This window comes from Pipistrellus kuhlii, unplaced genomic scaffold (genome assembly GCF_014108245.1).
Source record: "Pipistrellus kuhlii isolate mPipKuh1 unplaced genomic scaffold, mPipKuh1.p scaffold_m20_p_6, whole genome shotgun sequence".
NCBI lineage: Eukaryota > Metazoa > Chordata > Mammalia > Chiroptera > Vespertilionidae > Pipistrellus > Pipistrellus kuhlii.
In genome coordinates this window covers 25,457,432-25,474,605 of record NW_023425562.1, presented here as the reverse complement: position 1 = coordinate 25,474,605, position 17,174 = coordinate 25,457,432, and the positions used below count along the sequence as shown (strand labels likewise).

The following is a 17,174-nucleotide window of genomic DNA, read 5'->3' as shown; positions in this document are numbered from 1 at the left end:
GATGTCCAAGGATGGAGGGGTGTCTGGAAGGGCAGGATGGGGATGCCCTAGAGAAGGGGGGAGGGGATAATCTGGGTCTTGGCACAATTAGGTGTGTGCTCCAGGTGGAACGTTCCTGTGCCCTTGAAGGGGGGGGGGAGGAGGGATTCAAGGAGGCTAGGCCAGGGACTGGAGGCCCACCAGGTAGAGAGTTGTTGGCCAATTTAGGTTGGAGGTAATTACATCAGTGCTGAGGCAACACTGAAAATGTGGAGGAGACAGAGTCCAGAGATCAGAGTGAGTGGAGTAATAACACCTTCATTTATTCTTCAAGTATGAACTCTGAGCTCACATGGTTCCCAGTCCATGTGAGGGAACAGGCACATTAGTCAATGATTGCAGTGCACTGTGGGAAGTGCTGCCGTACAGTATGTCTCAGTCAGGACACCAAGAAGGGAATCATTAATTTGCCTGGGATATGGGAGAGGAATGACTGCCCAGTAGAGGGGCATTGTTGGGTATCAAAGCATGAACCAGTTTCTCAGGTGGGTGGGGAAGAATCGGCAGAGAAAACAGTATAGAGAACATGATGGAGGCTTGGAAAACGATGAGTCACGGCATGAAGTACAGAGCATATCGGGGGCAGTGCCAAAGTAATTTATTAGAGAGGTCAATTTCAAAGGGAGAGTCTTGGACGTTGCTCTGTAGATGGTGGAGAACCAGTGTGGCATATGAATAAGATGTGTTCTCATAGTAGTCCACTCATAAGATAATAAAGGTTGAATGAAAGCAGTGACAAGGGAGAGAAAGGGAAGGCATCGAGAGAGAAGCAGGAGGCAGAGTTACATGTGTTTGCCAGCTTGATTTGGGGGCCCCAAGAGCAATGATTGACAGGTCGCTTGCCATGCAGGAATTGGAGGGGGTGCGGTGGTATTTACTAATGCAGGCAATGCAGGGAGCAGACACATAACGAGAGAACCAGAAGATGAGGGTTTGAGAGAGGAGAGTTCTGGAGGCGGCATCCCACAAAAGGGAAGAGGGAATTCTGAGATCAGACCATCAATGGAGCTGGGATCTGCTGGGGGTCAAAGAGGATTTCAGCACTCAGCTAATACTTGCCGAGTAGATGCTGCAGCAAAAGCTATGGAATTCATAGCCTGGACTTCACTACTCCATGAGCTCCTCACATATATCCCCACAGCCTTCCTGACTTTTCCACTGGTTGTCCTGGACATTTTCCACTCAGCAGAGCTGAGACCGAGGTACGGGTCTGCTTCTCCCCTGCTGACGGTGCAGAGAAGGTTCAGCACCCCTTGGTGAATGCCCGGCCACCTGTCCTGCAGCAGCCTCCAGGTGGCTTAGAGCCCACTCTCTCCTCCTAGTAGGCTCTCCATTACATAGCAAATGTGATCCTTCCAGAATGGAAATCCGATTGTATCACTCCCTGATCAAACCCTCCTGTGGCTTCCAGCCAATCCAAGAATGGGAACCTTGTGTGAGTGTGGAACCTTGTGTGAGTGTGGTCGGGCCCTATGTCCTTCCACTGCCTCTGTTTTCTCGTCTTAATGTATCCCATCCATGCTCTTCTTGCTTTCCTGAGAACATGCCAAGTAGTCCGACCTCAGGGCCTTTCCCCAAATCATATCTCCCTCATCACACTGTTCAGGGATCTACCCCAAGTCACCCCAGCAGAGAGGCCTTCCTGAATCAACCTATTTAAAATCTCCCCACCCTCATCTTGTTGCTCCTCAACTCCCTGACCCCTGTGTCTTTTTATGGTGTTTATTACCAAGTAGAATTGTTTTCTTGCTTTTCCATATCGAGACTGCTAGCTCTATGAAGGAAAGGACCATTTCTCTTGATTACTGATGTGCCCCCTGATTGTGGAGCAAAACTTAGTAAACAGTAGGCACTCAATAACTATTTGCTGGATGAAAGGAAGAAAATTAAATCTTGACATGCTGGGCAATATTCTAAGAATGCTTGTACCCATTATTCATTGCATGCTCAAGGGCAAAGGGGATGGGTGAGGGAGAAGGATTAGTTTTCAAATTTAGGTTGGGTGTCAGCTGAGTGTTTGGGAAGGGGCTGGGCCAGGAGGAGGGAAACAGGGCAAAGACATCGTTGACCAACTTCATAAACAGCCAAGAACCAGCTGTTTAAGACACTTGACCAAATTGCATTGCTATTCATTCATTGATAGTCTGGCTGACTGCATGTCCTAAGCATTATAAAAGTTTCTATTGATTATTTGAACTTTGCACAAAATACTTATGTTCATGTCTTCTTTGTGTTTATTATTCTTTTCCAGTCAGAGATTCTCCAAATCCTGAATGCATTTTCCCTCCTCCTTTTAAATTAGCTCTCCTGGGAGTGTGGGAAGCTTTGGAAATTTGGATTGGGAGATCTACATCTGCTGGATGACTGGCCCAGGGCGTGATGGCTGCTCCTGGGCTTGGGGTTCTCCTGTCCTCAGGTTCTGGGACTTCCTTGACCCCTCACCCCCGGCCTTCCCCAGTTTCACTAGTTTGCTGGGAAACCTCCCCAGGCAGCCAGGGTCCTGGGCTTCCCAGTTTTCTACGTATGTTCTCTCCACGTGGCCTTCAGTTTGTGATGTTTCTTCCTGGGCATCTTCTGGGCCCAGGGCAAGGGCACCAAGTGTGAGGCTGACAGGCCTGTTCTGGGGTCCTGCCTCTTTCCCTGGAGGTCTGGCCCTGGGTGGGACCCTTTGCCTGGCGAAGCCTGGTCTTGTCTGGCAGAGGAGTGACATTCCTACCTTGAAGCATTGCTCTGGGCGTGCAGGGGCCAGCGTGCTTGCAGGTCCCTGCCACAGCACCTGGCCCGAGGGAACTGTGGAATCTTGTGAGCAACATACTTGTGGCCACGGAAAAGGACTAGTGAAGTGAATGTTGCTCTTACCTTCTCCCAAAACATTGGTTAAAATGCTCTCACTTGTCGGGAAAGGGTCCAAGTTCTTATTCTCACTTAACCCCAGCAGTCCCCACTCTGCCCGGCCCTGAGTCCTGGATGGGCTCCACCCAATCTGAGCTTTCCTCACAGGGCTGGGTCCAAACCTGGCTCGGTCCTTGGTGCCCACAGAGTGGCCCACTGGTTGCGGAGTGGCTGCCCAGCAAACCTTCTCAATTGACTAAGCCAGTGGTCGGCAAAGTCATTAGTTCGAGAGCTGCAGTTTGCCGACCACTGGACTAAGCTAATGACCATGTCCTTAGCATGTTTTGGGATCTTTTCTGGTGGTTCTGACCTCCTACTTCCATTTACTGAACAACTTTTTATTGAGGGCCTACTATGTGCCAGGTAGTATTAGGGGCTCTGGGGATAGATCAGCAAGCAAGACGGGTGAGCCCCTCCTTTGTGGAGCTTTCATCCTGGAGGGGCCTTCCCTCATTCTCTCAGCACTGCTGGGTCTCTTCCAGATGTATTCCTTGGTTGATATGCATTTGGGTGTTAAGTTCTTAATATATGCATTGAGCTTATTGTGTGCCGGACACGGTTCTGAGCATTTTGTATACATTATCTCACTGTATGAAGGAGGCTCTATTAATGTCTTCAGTTTACAGACAAGAAGCCAATGTCCCCAATCTGGATGCTGGCCCATGTTTACAACTCCTGGGAGCTGGGCCCTAGTTCAGCCCACCGGACTCTAGAACCCGTATCCATCCTCACTGACCCTGGCAGCCTCTCTTGATCCTGGCACATGCCTTAGACCTTAATTCTGTCTCTCCTCTGGACAGAAATGCCTCCCATGACACTCAGTGCAGCTGTTCGTCTGTCAGGGCTTCCAGGTTCCCAAGTGGCTCCTTAGCAGGCCGTTGGAATGAGCCTGGTTATCTTCCTGTCCACAATCCCCAGACCTGCTCTAAGCATGGAGCCAGTGGGTTACCCAGGCCTCCCCCACTCCTGGGTCCCAGCTCCTGGGGTGGTGGTGGTGGGGGGCAGCAGCACCATTTCCCTGGCCTTCTACAACTGTTTCCCTGCCCTCCCCTTCTGAGCCTTTTCACCACGCTTCCCCTCACCCCTGTACTCTCTTTTGATCTTGCAAATCCAGGCCCGTGGAGAAATCAGACAGTATGAAATATGAAAACTGCTTGGGAAGTAATTGAAGAAACACTGTGACTTTTGAAACCCGTAGAGATAACACACCTTCTTGCTCACGTTATTTAATTTTTAATGGCAGATTTAATTAATGGAAATCAGGTTTCTGGTTTCAGATGTGCATACGAAGCAGCTGGAGGAGAAGGAGGGGGTGACCGTTTATTGGGCAGAGGAAAAGAATCCAAAATCAGGAATCAGAAGAGTCTGATGGGAAAGAAAAATCCCCCAGAAACAATAGTTCACTCCTATCAGTGGGTGTTAATTAATGTGTGTAGATTCAGTACTGTGCATTTCAGAATGATTTCCTGTGACTTATGAATGGGTAACAGGGCTCCTTTTCAAGTGCAGACGTCGTGGAACCGTGCGGTGGGAACCCAGGCACTCTCCTGGTACTGCAGTTCACCGTCCACACAGCTGCCAGAATGTTCTTTCTGAAATACAAATCAACCCTGCCACTCCCTTGCTTAAAAAATAAAACCTTTGGCCCTGACCTCCATGGCCCAGTGGTTAGAGCATTGGCCTGAACACAGGAGGGTCACGGGTTCGATTCCCAGTCAAGGGCATCTACCTGGGTTCAGGCCGATCCCCACCTCCAGTCTGGGTGCACATGGAAGGCAACCCTTTGATATGTCTCTCTCACATCAATGTTTCTCTTTCCTCCTCCCCTCTTCCTTCCACTCTCTCTAAAATCAATGGGGAAAAAAATCCTCATTTCTCAAGAAAGGATTAAAAAGAAGAAAACCTTTGTTCCCCACTCATTGGGCTGGGGTCCATCTGGGCTCTGAGCCAGGTGAGACTGACCTCTTGACACCGGCACTCCCTAACCCCTGCTGAGTCCTAGGTGACTTCCTCTCCAGGTCCAGGCTGTGGAGAGGTTTATTGGTCACCGAATACCTACCCTCTGTCCTTTCTGCTTTTGCCTTTTTAAACCATGTATTTTTCTTTCAAAAACATTATTTAATATTTAAAAAAGATTAGGCTTTGAGCAGCTCCTTAGAAGCCAGGCTAATGGTATGGTCCAGGCACCTTTCTGGTGCCGCAGTGTCATCTGGGGTGACTGGCCGAACGTCTATTGTGTTTGTGATGTGGCATCCTCTGGGAGCCCGGGAGGCCTGGGAGCAGGCACCCCGGTCTCAGTACTCAGTGGGTTCCCGTATGAATGCCTGTGGCCAGCCCTTCTAGAAGGCCCTTGGTGGTGGTGTGGTCCAGGAGTCTGCAGAGCACCCGGCTATTCCCAGCAGAGGGGTCTGGGTGCTCTTCGGAAGCCTCAGGAAGGCCTGCTGGACACAGGCCGTGAGCACAGGAAGCCAGCTCAGCACTCCCAGAGTCCGACCAGGGCCTTGGTGTGTACCAGGGAACAGCATTGGGGCACCCAACAATGCCTGGTGGGTCTGGGTCTATGCAGGCAGATTAGAAGTCAGGGTGCGTGGGTGGGTCAGGTCAGGAAGGGGACTTCCTCTGAGTCATTCTGAGGGACAATAGAGGAAGCTGCCATCGGGTAATCACAACCACTTCTTGGCCTGTGGGCACTTCCTGTGACAAATCTTACTGACCACATGCTCAGTCTGAGCTTGTGGTTGACTTAACCATTTATCGGTTCACCCTTGCTGGTCTGTGTGCCTGGAGATGCAATGAGCTTTCTGTCAACCAACAGCACTCTGGGCCCATCTGGGATGGGGATACTCTCTTATAAAGGGACATTGACAAGTGGTGGGGCCGGGAAAATGGGGACCAAAGAGGAGAAGGCGTGGGCTGTGAGGCTATCTTGTGGGAAAGGAAGCAGACCCAGATGGGTCGGGTGCTTAGGTAAGGCATAGGTTAGCGTTAGAAAGTTCTGTGGTGTAATGGTAGCGGCTACCATGGACAGGGAGGGTATCGTGAGCCAGGAACCACCGGCCGTGGTCTCAGCCAGTCTGTGAGGGAGGGAACAAGGAAACAAGGCCCCAGGAAGTAAGTGACCCAAAGGTCACTGCAGCATGTGCCTGAGTGGAAGCTAAAATGTGGGTCTCTGGACCATGCAGCCTTTTGTGAGGGCTCATGAATTGGACTACAAACTGAGTCTCAGCGGTCCCCACCAGGGTGTCACGAAGAGTGAGGGGAGGCCCTGATCTCACTCGTCTCGTCCTTACTCCTCCACTCAGAACAGTCAGTGTTGGGTGAATGTCAGTCTGGCTGAGGAAGAATCGTGATCTCTTGGCTGGAACATACAGCTCCAGAGAGAAATGTGCTGGGTGACTTGGAATGAGCACGTACCAGCAGGAGCACGTGCCAGGGCAGCCTGGCCAGGAGGGAAGGGGAGCCCCTATATATTTTGTACCTGTTGTGTGGTGGGAGTTTTCTCACGTCCCAGTTGTGTGCCTGATGGCCATCTCCCCAGTTCAGAGATGAGGACAGGAGCCAGGTAGAGGCAGCATGACCTGCCCAGGCTCACTCGGTGGCTGGGGGAAGAAGGCCTGGCATTGGCCTTACCCCAGCACCACCCAGAGCTGAGTTTCTACACTGCTCTGTCCCAGTGTGCTCCCTCCAGCACAACTTTCCATGCTGATCACCCACATGACTCTTCCCTGAGGCTGCCGCACAAGGGTGGGGGTCCAGACTCCACCTTGGTGTTCTGTAGGTCCTAGGGGAGGTACTTCCTGCCCCACCTTGGTTACCTTCCCTGCAGATGGGTGATGGGACAAGGCACTTTCTCTGCCTGGCACCTATTTCAGTCTGTCTAAGGAGGGGGTCATTCCCCTCAGGCCAGGCTATCTGTGTGCATGGCATCTGCTGCTATCTTGTCACCCTCCCTGGGAAGGTCTGAGTGCCGGTCTTGTCTTGGGCTATGATCTGGGTGATTTAATTCTTAAGGCTGTTCCTGCAAGAAGTCAGTCCCCACAGTTCTCTGCATGGGCAGGTGGGCTAGCTGTGTGTTTCTTTTGGTCTCCTCGGGGAAACAAGTGCAAAGTGCTGGATTCTGGACCTGTGTGGCCAGAAGGAACTTGCCCCTGAGACAAAGGAAGTAGTGACTTACCCAGAGTCACAGTGAGGTAGCCCCTGGGATTTAATCCACCCTACCTTGTTGCAAACCTGGCTGTCTCCACACCAGCCTGGCTCTGTACATCTACACCCCCGAGGCCTCAGAAGGGCTATAAGTGTGTGCCTTCGGAATCACCCTGCAAGGCTCTGTCCAGTCACCATGCCTAGAAGCACCTTGGTGTTGGCAGGCAGCAGGACTCATGCCTGACTCAGGATCAGCCTCCTGGGCTGTAGCCCTGGCACAGCCACTTGCTGTGTGACTTTGGGCTAGTGGCTTCATCTATCTGGGCAGCAGAGCCTACCTATAAAATAAGGCTTGGACCAGATTCAGACTCTGCAAACTTTTTATTTAAAGACTAAAGGCCCGGTGCATGAAAATTCATGCACTGGAATGAGGGTCCCTCAGCCTGGCCTGCCCCCTCCCACAGTCCGGGAGCCCTCAGGGATGGGAGGCAACTGAGCGATCAGGGGAGGGCGACGCCCCATCACACCTCTGCTGCTGTCACTGCCTTATCTGACAGTTACCTTAGCCCTGGTTACCTGAGCCTCGGGGTGGGGCATGAGGGGACTGGATGCCGCCATCTTGTGGCTGTGGGCACCACCATCTTTGAGGGCATGCTAGTCAGTTAGCATATTCCCTCCTTATTGGCTGCGGGAGATGCTACCTTTGCAACAGTATAAGGATCAATTAGCATATTCCCTCTTTATTAGATAGTATGGTAAACATTTTAGGCTCTTTGGGCCATATAGTCTCATCACAACAACTTAACTTGGCCATTGTAGCACAAAGCAGCCACAGAAGTGAAAACAAATTCAGACTGTGGCATATTTCAATAAAACTTTATTTATAAAACAAGGGAGCAGGTTGGGACTTGCTCATGGGTGGTGTGTTGCTGACCCTCAAACTGGAAGATCCATGTCCTTCCATTCTTTGCTCAGCTAGGATTCTGTAGCTCTGGTTGGTCCAGGGTAGGAACTAACCCTAAGCTGTGGATCATCACTAGTCTGCTTTGATGATGGTCAAGATATTAGTGTCTGTCATTTATTTATTTATTTATTTATTTATTATTTATTATTATTATTATTTTTTTTTTTTCAGAGAGAGAAAGAGAGAGAGAGAAACATTTATCGGTTGCCTCCCATTCATACCCTTCCCTGGGATCAAATCCATTACCTTTTGGTCACCTGGCCAGGGCTAGCTAGCATCTGTCACTTTTTAATGCAGTTGCATCATGTGACAGGGACAGAGGGAAATTGCAGTCTTTGGTAACCTGTTCTATTTTTCTCTTTGTAGAATGCTGAGATGTATAAACTATCTTCACAGCAATTCCATGAGGCAGCTTCGAAAATGGAGAGCATGATAAAGTAAGAATTTGTTTATTATTCTTTGTAAACTTAGCCTGTATTTGTAAAAATTCTCATACATGGCTTGAAACCTGCTACCACCTGCCTAATTTCAAAATTTCTGTAATAATACAGAGGACCATCTGTTTCTCAGTTCTCTCACCTGGATCCGAGGCAGCTATTGGTCACCTGTAATTGCCACAGGAGCACTCCCTTCTCCCCTAGCAACCTGGCAAATGGAGGGGGCTGCGGCAGGCTTGGCAGGACTATTCCAGGCCAGGTGTCCATTGGGCCCCCAGAGAAGTCAGGGAAGGGGTGCTGCTGGTCCCCATTTGTGGAGCTGGTTTTCAGGGGATGGGTCTGTTTCCTGTGGGCACCCCAGGTGTTTGGCCCTGTGCCTTAAGCTCGTGTATGCTGACACTCGAGGTGGCCCCTGCTTTACTCCAGAAGGACTGGCTCAGGGACACTGATGGCTCACTCGGATCGCACAGTGCCCAGGGCAGCGTTCGGTCCTGGTCTGTCTTGCTCCTGTGCTGTCAGGGGGAGGCCCCAGAGCCAGAATGTCAGGATTGACATATATAGACGCAGTTCTGCTTAGTTTAGGGTAGGGGTGTCGAACTCAATCAGAGAAGGGGCCAAAATCTAAAATCCAGCCTAAATCGCGGGCCGAATGGTTTACTGAACAGTCATAAACTGTCATTGTGATGGAAACGCAGCGGAGTGCAGTGATGACGGCGCGGTGCGGGCCACATTGCAAGGCCTGGCGGGACGGATTTGGCCCGCGGGCCTTGTGTTTGACACATGTGGTTTAGGGGATAGGTCAGGGAAGGTCTCAGACCATGGTTGGCAAACTGCGGCTCGCAAGCTACATGCGGCTCTTTGGCCCCTTGAGTGTGGCTCTTCCACAAAAGTCTATTTTGAAGAAGTGGTGTTAGAAGAAGTTTAAGTTTAAAAAATTTGGCTCTCAAAAGAAATTTCAACCGTTGTACTGTTGATATTTGGCTCTGTTGACCAATGAGTTTGCCAACCACTGCTCTGAGGGATTCCTGTGGGGAAGGGAGAGCCGGGCATTATGCTCTGGGTTATTTTTTGAAGTTGGTCTCTGTGGGCCCTGTAAACCTTCATAAGGTACCCAGGGGCTCCAACCAACTCGCTCCTCCTCCCTTGTAGGTCTTTATCCTTCAAGGGTGAGTGGGTTGACTCCCAGGCAAACCAGTCAAGAGTGCAGAGTGGTGAGGGATTGGGTCTGGTACCAAGAGAAGGAAACAAAGTCTAGGTACCAGGAGATGACACATTTCTTATGAACACGGCTGCTAATGAAAACCTTGTGGAGTCAGGAGGGATCGGGAGGGTAGAGGAGATGCACATGCAGTATTCACCTGAAGCTGGGGAAATATCACCAGATTGGGGTACAACTGACTAAAGAGTAGGTTTGGGCAAGGGAAACCGTGATCTTGAAGAGTTCAAGTCCTGCAGTAGTAATAGAGACTAGGAAAAAGACCTTTCCAGGCAGCAGGTAATATTCGAAAGGTCCTGCGCAGGTCCATTGGGATCCCACAGGGCCTGGGGTGTGGGTGGGTGAGTGCTATGAGCTGTATGGACCCTGCGGAATGGACTGTTCCAGCTGTCCTTGCAGAGTGTGTGGGCCACCCCATGTGCAGAAGTCCTCACACCCCTGGGGCTGATCGGTGCTCATTATCACAATCAGTGAGAGAAAGAGGTTGGAAAGCAGTCACACCTCAGAGGTGTGATCCTGGGAAGGGCAAAATCGGGGTTGTCTCCTGGCCCTGGCCCACCCTCTGGAATGTTTGGGGCAGTTATGCTGGGTCCAGAGCACCTTCCCTCTTCACTGGATTGTGGAATCAACTGCTGAAGGGAAGCAGCTCTGGGGAGAAGCTAGGCAGCTTTATAGTCATAGACACGCATTTTTGTCACTTGCTATGTAGCCCATCGTCCTGGGAGTTGGAACTCATGGACTCCTGATCTCTGGCTTAGTGAATTTGATGATATCATCATATTCTTTCTCATCATATCCTTTGAAGGCAAAGGGGAGCTGACATATGAGTATATTTTTAATCTGAGCGAAGCGAAGAGTAGTTTGTTTGCAGTATCCCTTGAGAATGACTTACTAAGCACGTTACTAAATGATAGGTGCTTTACAGGCACTTCAACTATCGATATATGCTTTTACTTACTAGTATTGGTTGCATTTCACAGATGGAGAACTGAAGCTAAAGAGGTTGTCCATAGTCACACATGGTTCTCTGCTGGGCTGGGGTCAGGCTTAGCTGAGACTGCTTTGTAGTCACCATTCTTCACTGTTGGCCTCGGCTTCTTTCCTGTCCCTTGAAAGCTCCCTCTGACCAAAGATGGGCAGCCAGTTGGAGCTATGAGTCTGCCTGGACCTGGAGTCACACCTCAGTCTTGCTTCTGATTGGCTCTGTGCCCTTGGGCAAGTCACTTAACCTCTCTGGTTTCCTCTTTTTCAAAACAAAGAGGAGCAATCCCTTTAAAGCTTTTAGTGAGATACCACAGAGAAAGACAACAACTATTGGTATAGTTTGACTTGTGTCTAAACCTGTAGAGAATTTTTATGAGTTTGAGTCAAACTGATAACTGTTGGGAAGCAAGCTACCCACGAGTTGAGAAAATGCTCCTGAGAATGGCAGTGTTGCAGCATTTATACCTTAGAACCTTAGGAAGAGATGTCAGGAGCACTAACAGGAACCCATGGCTGGTAGATGAAAGGGGTGGGAAGAAGCAAACCCGGGAAATCTCAGGGCTGGATAAAAAAGTAAAACTGGAGACACTTCTTTTACATTGGCGGGTACAGAATAGTTAATAATTAACATTTCAGCACACAGAGATGGTATGTGGGAAACAGATAACAATAAGGTTTGTGTGTTCTCCTGCTCTGGTGCAAGGGGTTTTGCCTTGGTGGGTCTAGAAAAGGAGATTCCTCTGACATTCCAAAGGTATGTTATCTGAGACTACAAAAAAGATAATAGACAGGCTCACTTAAGATAAAGATTGACCTTTGTCAAGGAAGTCGTAGACCTAAGACAACTACTACCAGTAGTATCTGCCCGGACCTGCTTTTACTTAGGAATTTTCACACCATCCTTCTGGTCTCTCAGTTTATCAGGTTTAATATGTGATCCTTTTTTCGTCCACAGACTGTTAAAAATGGCAGTCATTTGAATCATTTTTACAACACCTAGCTTGACATAGCATGGAACAGATGTAATAGAGTTTACTACTAAAGAAGAAAATTTTGTCTTTTCCCAAATAAATTAAACAGTAAGTAATGTAGAGTTAAAATTATTGTACTTAAACATAAGGTGGGGACAGAATCTTTAATTGAGAGATTTCTTGGGTTGGCAAATGATTGTAAATCACATTGTAAATGCCACAGGAGTAAGTGCCAACTGCTGACAGCAATACTACTGGAGAATTTTCTTCTTTTAACTTTGAATAAACTGAATGGTTACTTAGATGGTTAATTAATGTTTTACACACTTTTTGTGTGTGTGTTTTTGTACTGTTTTGTTTTGTTTTGTTTTTGAGTGTTAATCCTTAACTGAGGATATTTATCCATTGATTTTTAGAGAGAATAGAAGGGAGAAGGAGAGACAGAGAAACATCAATGTGAGAGAGACACTCTGATTGGTTGCCTCTTGTACACATCCAGACCAGGGCCAGGGAACCTGCAACCAGGGTATATGCTCTTGACTGGAATTGAACCTGGGACCCTTCAGTCCTCAGGTTGATGCTCTATCCACTGAGCCAAACTGGGGCTCACCCGCTTTTTAAACACACGTGTATAGGCTCTTTGCCAGACACCATGCTAAGTGCTGGAGATAAACAAGACAGCTTCGGTTGCTACCAGCAAGGAGCTTATAGCATTTGGAGAATGAAAAACAATATTTTTAAATTAATAGTACAAAAAGCAGTTGCCCAAACAATAACTGATTACAGTAATGAGTCGTGAAAGACTGCGTTTGAATTTAAAAGCCCAGGTTGGAGTCCCTAAACCCAGATTTGGAAGTTGGTAAGGCTTCTAAGGAAATGGCATGTCAGCTGACTCCTATAAAATGAGAAGTTGGCCAGAGGAAGGAAGGAGTAAGAACATTTCAAAAAGAAGGATTACCTGTGCAAAGGCCCCAGGGCAGGAAGTAATTTAGCACAATCAAGGAATTCAAAGGCCAGTGTTGGCAAAGAAATGAATGAAGAGAGAGAGAGAGAGAAAGAGAGAGAGAGAGAGAGAGAGAGAGAGAGAGAGAGAGAGAGAGAGAGAGAGAGAGAGAGAGAGAGGAGGAGGGAGGAGGGAGAGGAGAGGGGGGAGGAGAGAGGGAGGGGGAGAGAGAGAGAGAGAGAGAGAGAGAGAGAGAGAGAGAGAGAGAGAAAAGGATGAAGCTGGGGAAAGTCAGCAGAAGCCAGCCCGGACAGATTTTCACTTGTATTTGAGGAATAGTGAAATACCATTTTAGCTTTCTTTCTTTCCTAATATATGTGCTTAAGGATTAATTTATCTGAAAACATAGCTTTAGCTCTACCCTGCAAGTTTGGATATATTGTATTTTCATTATAATTAAATTCAATTTTTTTTTCTAATTCTTATGATTTCTACTGGTCTCAAGGCTTATTTTAAAACGCATTGCTTAATTTCCAAACAGATGATAATTTTTTAGTTATCTTTTTATAATTGATTTCTAGTTTAATTTTGTGATTAGAGATGCTCTAAATCCTCTTTAAAAGTTTGAAATTTGGTGGATGGCCCAGTTTTGGTAAGCCTTCCATGTACCCTCAAAAAGAATGTATAGTCTACTCCTGGGTATAGTTTTCTCTTTGTCAGTTAGGTTCAGGGGGTTGTTCGTATTCAAATTTTCTGATTGATGGATTTCTGGTTTCTTTCCAAGATCACTTTCCTTCTGACTGAAGAACTCATTTAGTATTTAGTTTAGTACAGCTTTGCTGCTGATGGAAGTGGGGTTCTTGCTCTGTTGCGAGAAAAAGCATTTTCAAGGATCCGTTAAGGAGAATAAGGTTTGATGGTAAGATTTCTTTTAAAATTGATTTCAGAGGAAGAGAGAGGGAGAGAGAGATAGAAACATCAATGATGAGAGAGAATCATTGATCAGTTGTCTCCTGCACGCCCCATTCTGGGGATAAAGAAAGTGATAAAGAATTATAAATTTGTTAGGTCATCTGCAAACCAGATAGGCTGCCCAAAATGGTGTAACCCAGGGACAGGGAGTTAAAGATTTTAAAGGACTCCAGGTGGGCTTTTTCAGCGGGGAATTCTCTGGGTTGGTCCAGATCTGGGGCAAGTCCGGAGGGGAAAGTTACTGGTCTTAGCAAATGGAATATGGTCTAAACGAAAAGGAATGTCAATTGTGAAGTGATCTAAAGGTCAGTTTCCCAAGGGAGGGGGTATTGATTCAATTATTTGATCTGAACTAACAAAAATAGAAGGCAGCCCCTAGGTTCCTAATGTCCCAGCTCTGACTGTCGTGCCATGGAAAATCAGGGCCAGAAATAGGGCCAGTGGCAGAGACCCTGTGCCATATTAAAGTTTAGTCCTTTGTAGCCTTTGTGGTCTGCCAGGCCAGAGGTGGCTGCTAAGCCATCTCAGTCCTCATCCAGATAGGTTAGCACTGCTCCCAGCTCTGATCCATCGTTGTGGGCTGTATCCAGTCATGGAGCATGTGATTGGAGTCCCAGCTGCAATCAGTATGGCTTCTAGACCCCGATGGCTGCTACAGAGAGAATGCTTAAACCCATGGGACAAGCGTGTGTGTGTGTGTGTGTGTGTGTGTGTGTGTGTGTGTGTGTGTGAAAGAGAGAGGGGGAGAGAGAGAGAGAGAGAGAGAGAGAGAGGGAGAGGGAGAGAGAAGAGAGAGAGAGCGGTAAGGGGGTTGTGAAAGGCTTTGTTCCCTGGGATTAGATTATCTTGGGTTTGGGAAGGACCAGGAATTTATTCAAAATAACCAATCAATTTCCCAAGCTTTAGGGGACGTGGCTTCTGATGGGACCCTCCCCTGTTCAGTCCATTCTTCCCCTAGGCTAGACTGACAGATCTCTGTAGTCTCCATTTTGGCTCCTATTGAGCATGTGTTTATTTCCCCCTTCATTGTTGTATCCTTTACCCCAATGATCTGCAGGAAGGGGAGTATGTGAAGCTGTAATATAAGTGGATAGAGCATTGGCCTATGGACTGAAGGTTCCCAGATTCGATTCTGGTCAGGGGCACATGACTGATTGTCAGCTCGATCCCCAATAGTGGGTGTGCAAGAGGCAGCCAATCAATGAGTCTCTCTCATCATTGATATTTCTGTCTCTCCTTCCTCTATGAAATCAATAAAAATATGTTTTTAAAAATTCTGCCCTATTGTATCTTTTCTCCTCTCTGGAATTTCAGTTACATGTATTACTGTGTCTCAGATGTTTGTGGGTGTCCACCCCCCTATTTTTCATCACTTCTTTGTCATCTCTATGCTGTAGCCTGTGTTTTTTCTGTTGACCTTGCATTTTACTAATCCTTTTTTAATGTGTCAAGCATGTCTTAAACTTACTCTAAAATTGAATTTTAAATTTCAATTATTGCATTTTATTCAATTCTAGAAGTTTTGTCTGCTTTTTTTAAAATTTAAATTTCAGTCTGGTGAGATTCTGGTTTTGTTTATCTGTTTTCTTGAACATATTAATTATAGTTATTTTGAAGTCATCTGAGGGTCTTTTGCTGTTGCATATTTTTTCTCTTGGTCCTATATATTTGTGTGCCTGGTTATTTTTCAGTGAATGTCATACATTATATAAAGTACAGTGGCTCTGGCATATGTTATCTCTCTCAGAGATGCTCTGCCCTATTTCTTGTTGCCCATCTGAGTGAAGGCAGATTACCTTAAGCCCATGAGGGACTGAGCTGAATGGAATCTTGCTTGCAGTGTTGGTAAAGCTTTGGCTGCTTTTGCTTTACCGCTGTTCCTAGGGTATGGCTTTCCAGGGCTCCTCTTTCTTAGTGTGTTCTAAACCCTTATTTTACTCCTTCAGCTCTGTGAGACTTCTGAAAATTCTACTTTGTCTTTCAATGGATTTTTACTTAGCTCCTTAGCGTCTTGCATTAAGTAACTCAAGAATCTGACAAATGCTTTAAAAGAGGAAAACCACTAAGTGTTGGCTCACTTCTTTTTAGCTCCCTTCTCTCTAGATTCCTGATCCCTCAAATCCTGGCTGCCTTGGCAGCCCCAACCTCCAAAGGAATGTTGTCTCTCTACAGTCCTGTGAAATTGCCAAAAGCCCTGCTGGCTTTTCTGCCTGTTAGCTGAATCTGTTTGCCCTACTCTCAGCCTTCCTTCCTGCACCAAGAATTGGCATAAACTCTGAGGGCAAAAGTGACTTTGGAAACGAATGCTTACCTTTCTACAGCTCCCTTTTCATAACCTTGACCCTTAAGTCCTCCTTTGCCTTAGTCCTTAGATGTCTTAGAACAAATTATTGTATTCCAGCTTTTAACTTTTTTTTTTCCTCAGAGGAGAGCATAGTTTTTTTCACCAGCTACTTCACTGTAGCTGGGAGGAGAAGTTCTGACTTAGCTTTTGATGAATGATTGGAATTTGCCAAGCAGAAAATAGCCATGCCAGGTAGAAGAAACAGTAAGTGATGGAGTCCATCAGACACTGGCTACAGTGGCAGTATTGGACACCAACAGCATGGGTGATGTTTCCCAACTTTTTGGGGGGCCCACCAAGCTTTCCTGAAGTCTGCCAAGCCCAGCATGTGTGCAGGACAACAGAAGGTGCCTGCCTGAGTTGAGAGACAACAGGGAACTTATGACTAAAGAGTGTTGTTGGTGAGGCTGACATTAACAGTTGGAGAACTCATGTTTTGGAAGAATTTTATTGTTGGGGTAGAAATGAATATTCAAAGTTTGTAGACACATGCAACACACACACACACACACACACACACACACACGGACACACGGACACACCTCTACCTCACAACAGTGCAGCAGGTGAAATTATTCAGATTTTTTGAAAGAAGAGATTAAGACCCCAGGGAACATCCTGCATTTATTGTGTCGCATCTATTTTTTATGACAACCTTCAGTCCTCTTCCTGTGGGATTCATTCAGAGCTTGTCTGGGCTTCTTCCTGCCAGGAAACTTGTACAGTCCTCCCTGGCCCCACAAAGAGTCAGCCCTCAAAGAGGTTCCAACAGTTGAGTTGAAGGAAGAAGGGTATTAACTGTTTCCTGAAACTGAGTCATTGTGCTCCAAGGACTTTGATCCAAAGGGATCTGATTAATATGGACACGGCCAAGTGGAGCTTGCTGGAGCTGAGCTGCTGCTCTGTGCTTTCACCATCACTTGCAAGTGAGCCTTCTTAAATAAACAGTGGGGGAGGGGTTGGGACCCACCTGGAAGGATAAACTATTTTCTGGGGCTGAGCTTCCCCAATTTGCATCTGTTTAGTGAATTAAGGACAGATCAGTTACCTATTAAAACAATGGCCATTTATTTGAACCCCTACTAAGATGGCATTCTAAACATTGTTTATCCCAGACAATGTTCAAATTGGTCTGAATTCAAAAGATGCTCCTATCTCTCGCTTCCCTATTTTACCTAATCTTTTAAAAAGAGCATTATCTAGTTAGAAATTTACTAAAAATATGTGGTTTAAACTGGTGTACGTGGCCCTTTGAAAGGTTAACAAATC

At 47.1% G+C, this 17,174-nt stretch overlaps 1 protein-coding gene across 5 annotated transcripts in view; it reads left to right on the top strand.

Moving 5' to 3' along the window:
- CHCHD6 (coiled-coil-helix-coiled-coil-helix domain containing 6) overlaps positions 1–17,174 on the top strand; it is a 195,763-nt gene that overhangs the window by 144,856 nt on the left and 33,733 nt on the right. For all 5 annotated transcript variants that reach the window (XM_045574363.1, XM_045574359.1, XM_045574360.1 and 2 more), the window contains one exon: positions 8,405–8,475. In XM_045574363.1, coding sequence (XP_045430319.1) covers positions 8,405–8,475 — 71 coding nt within the window. The remainder of the gene's footprint in view (positions 1–8,404; positions 8,476–17,174) is intronic.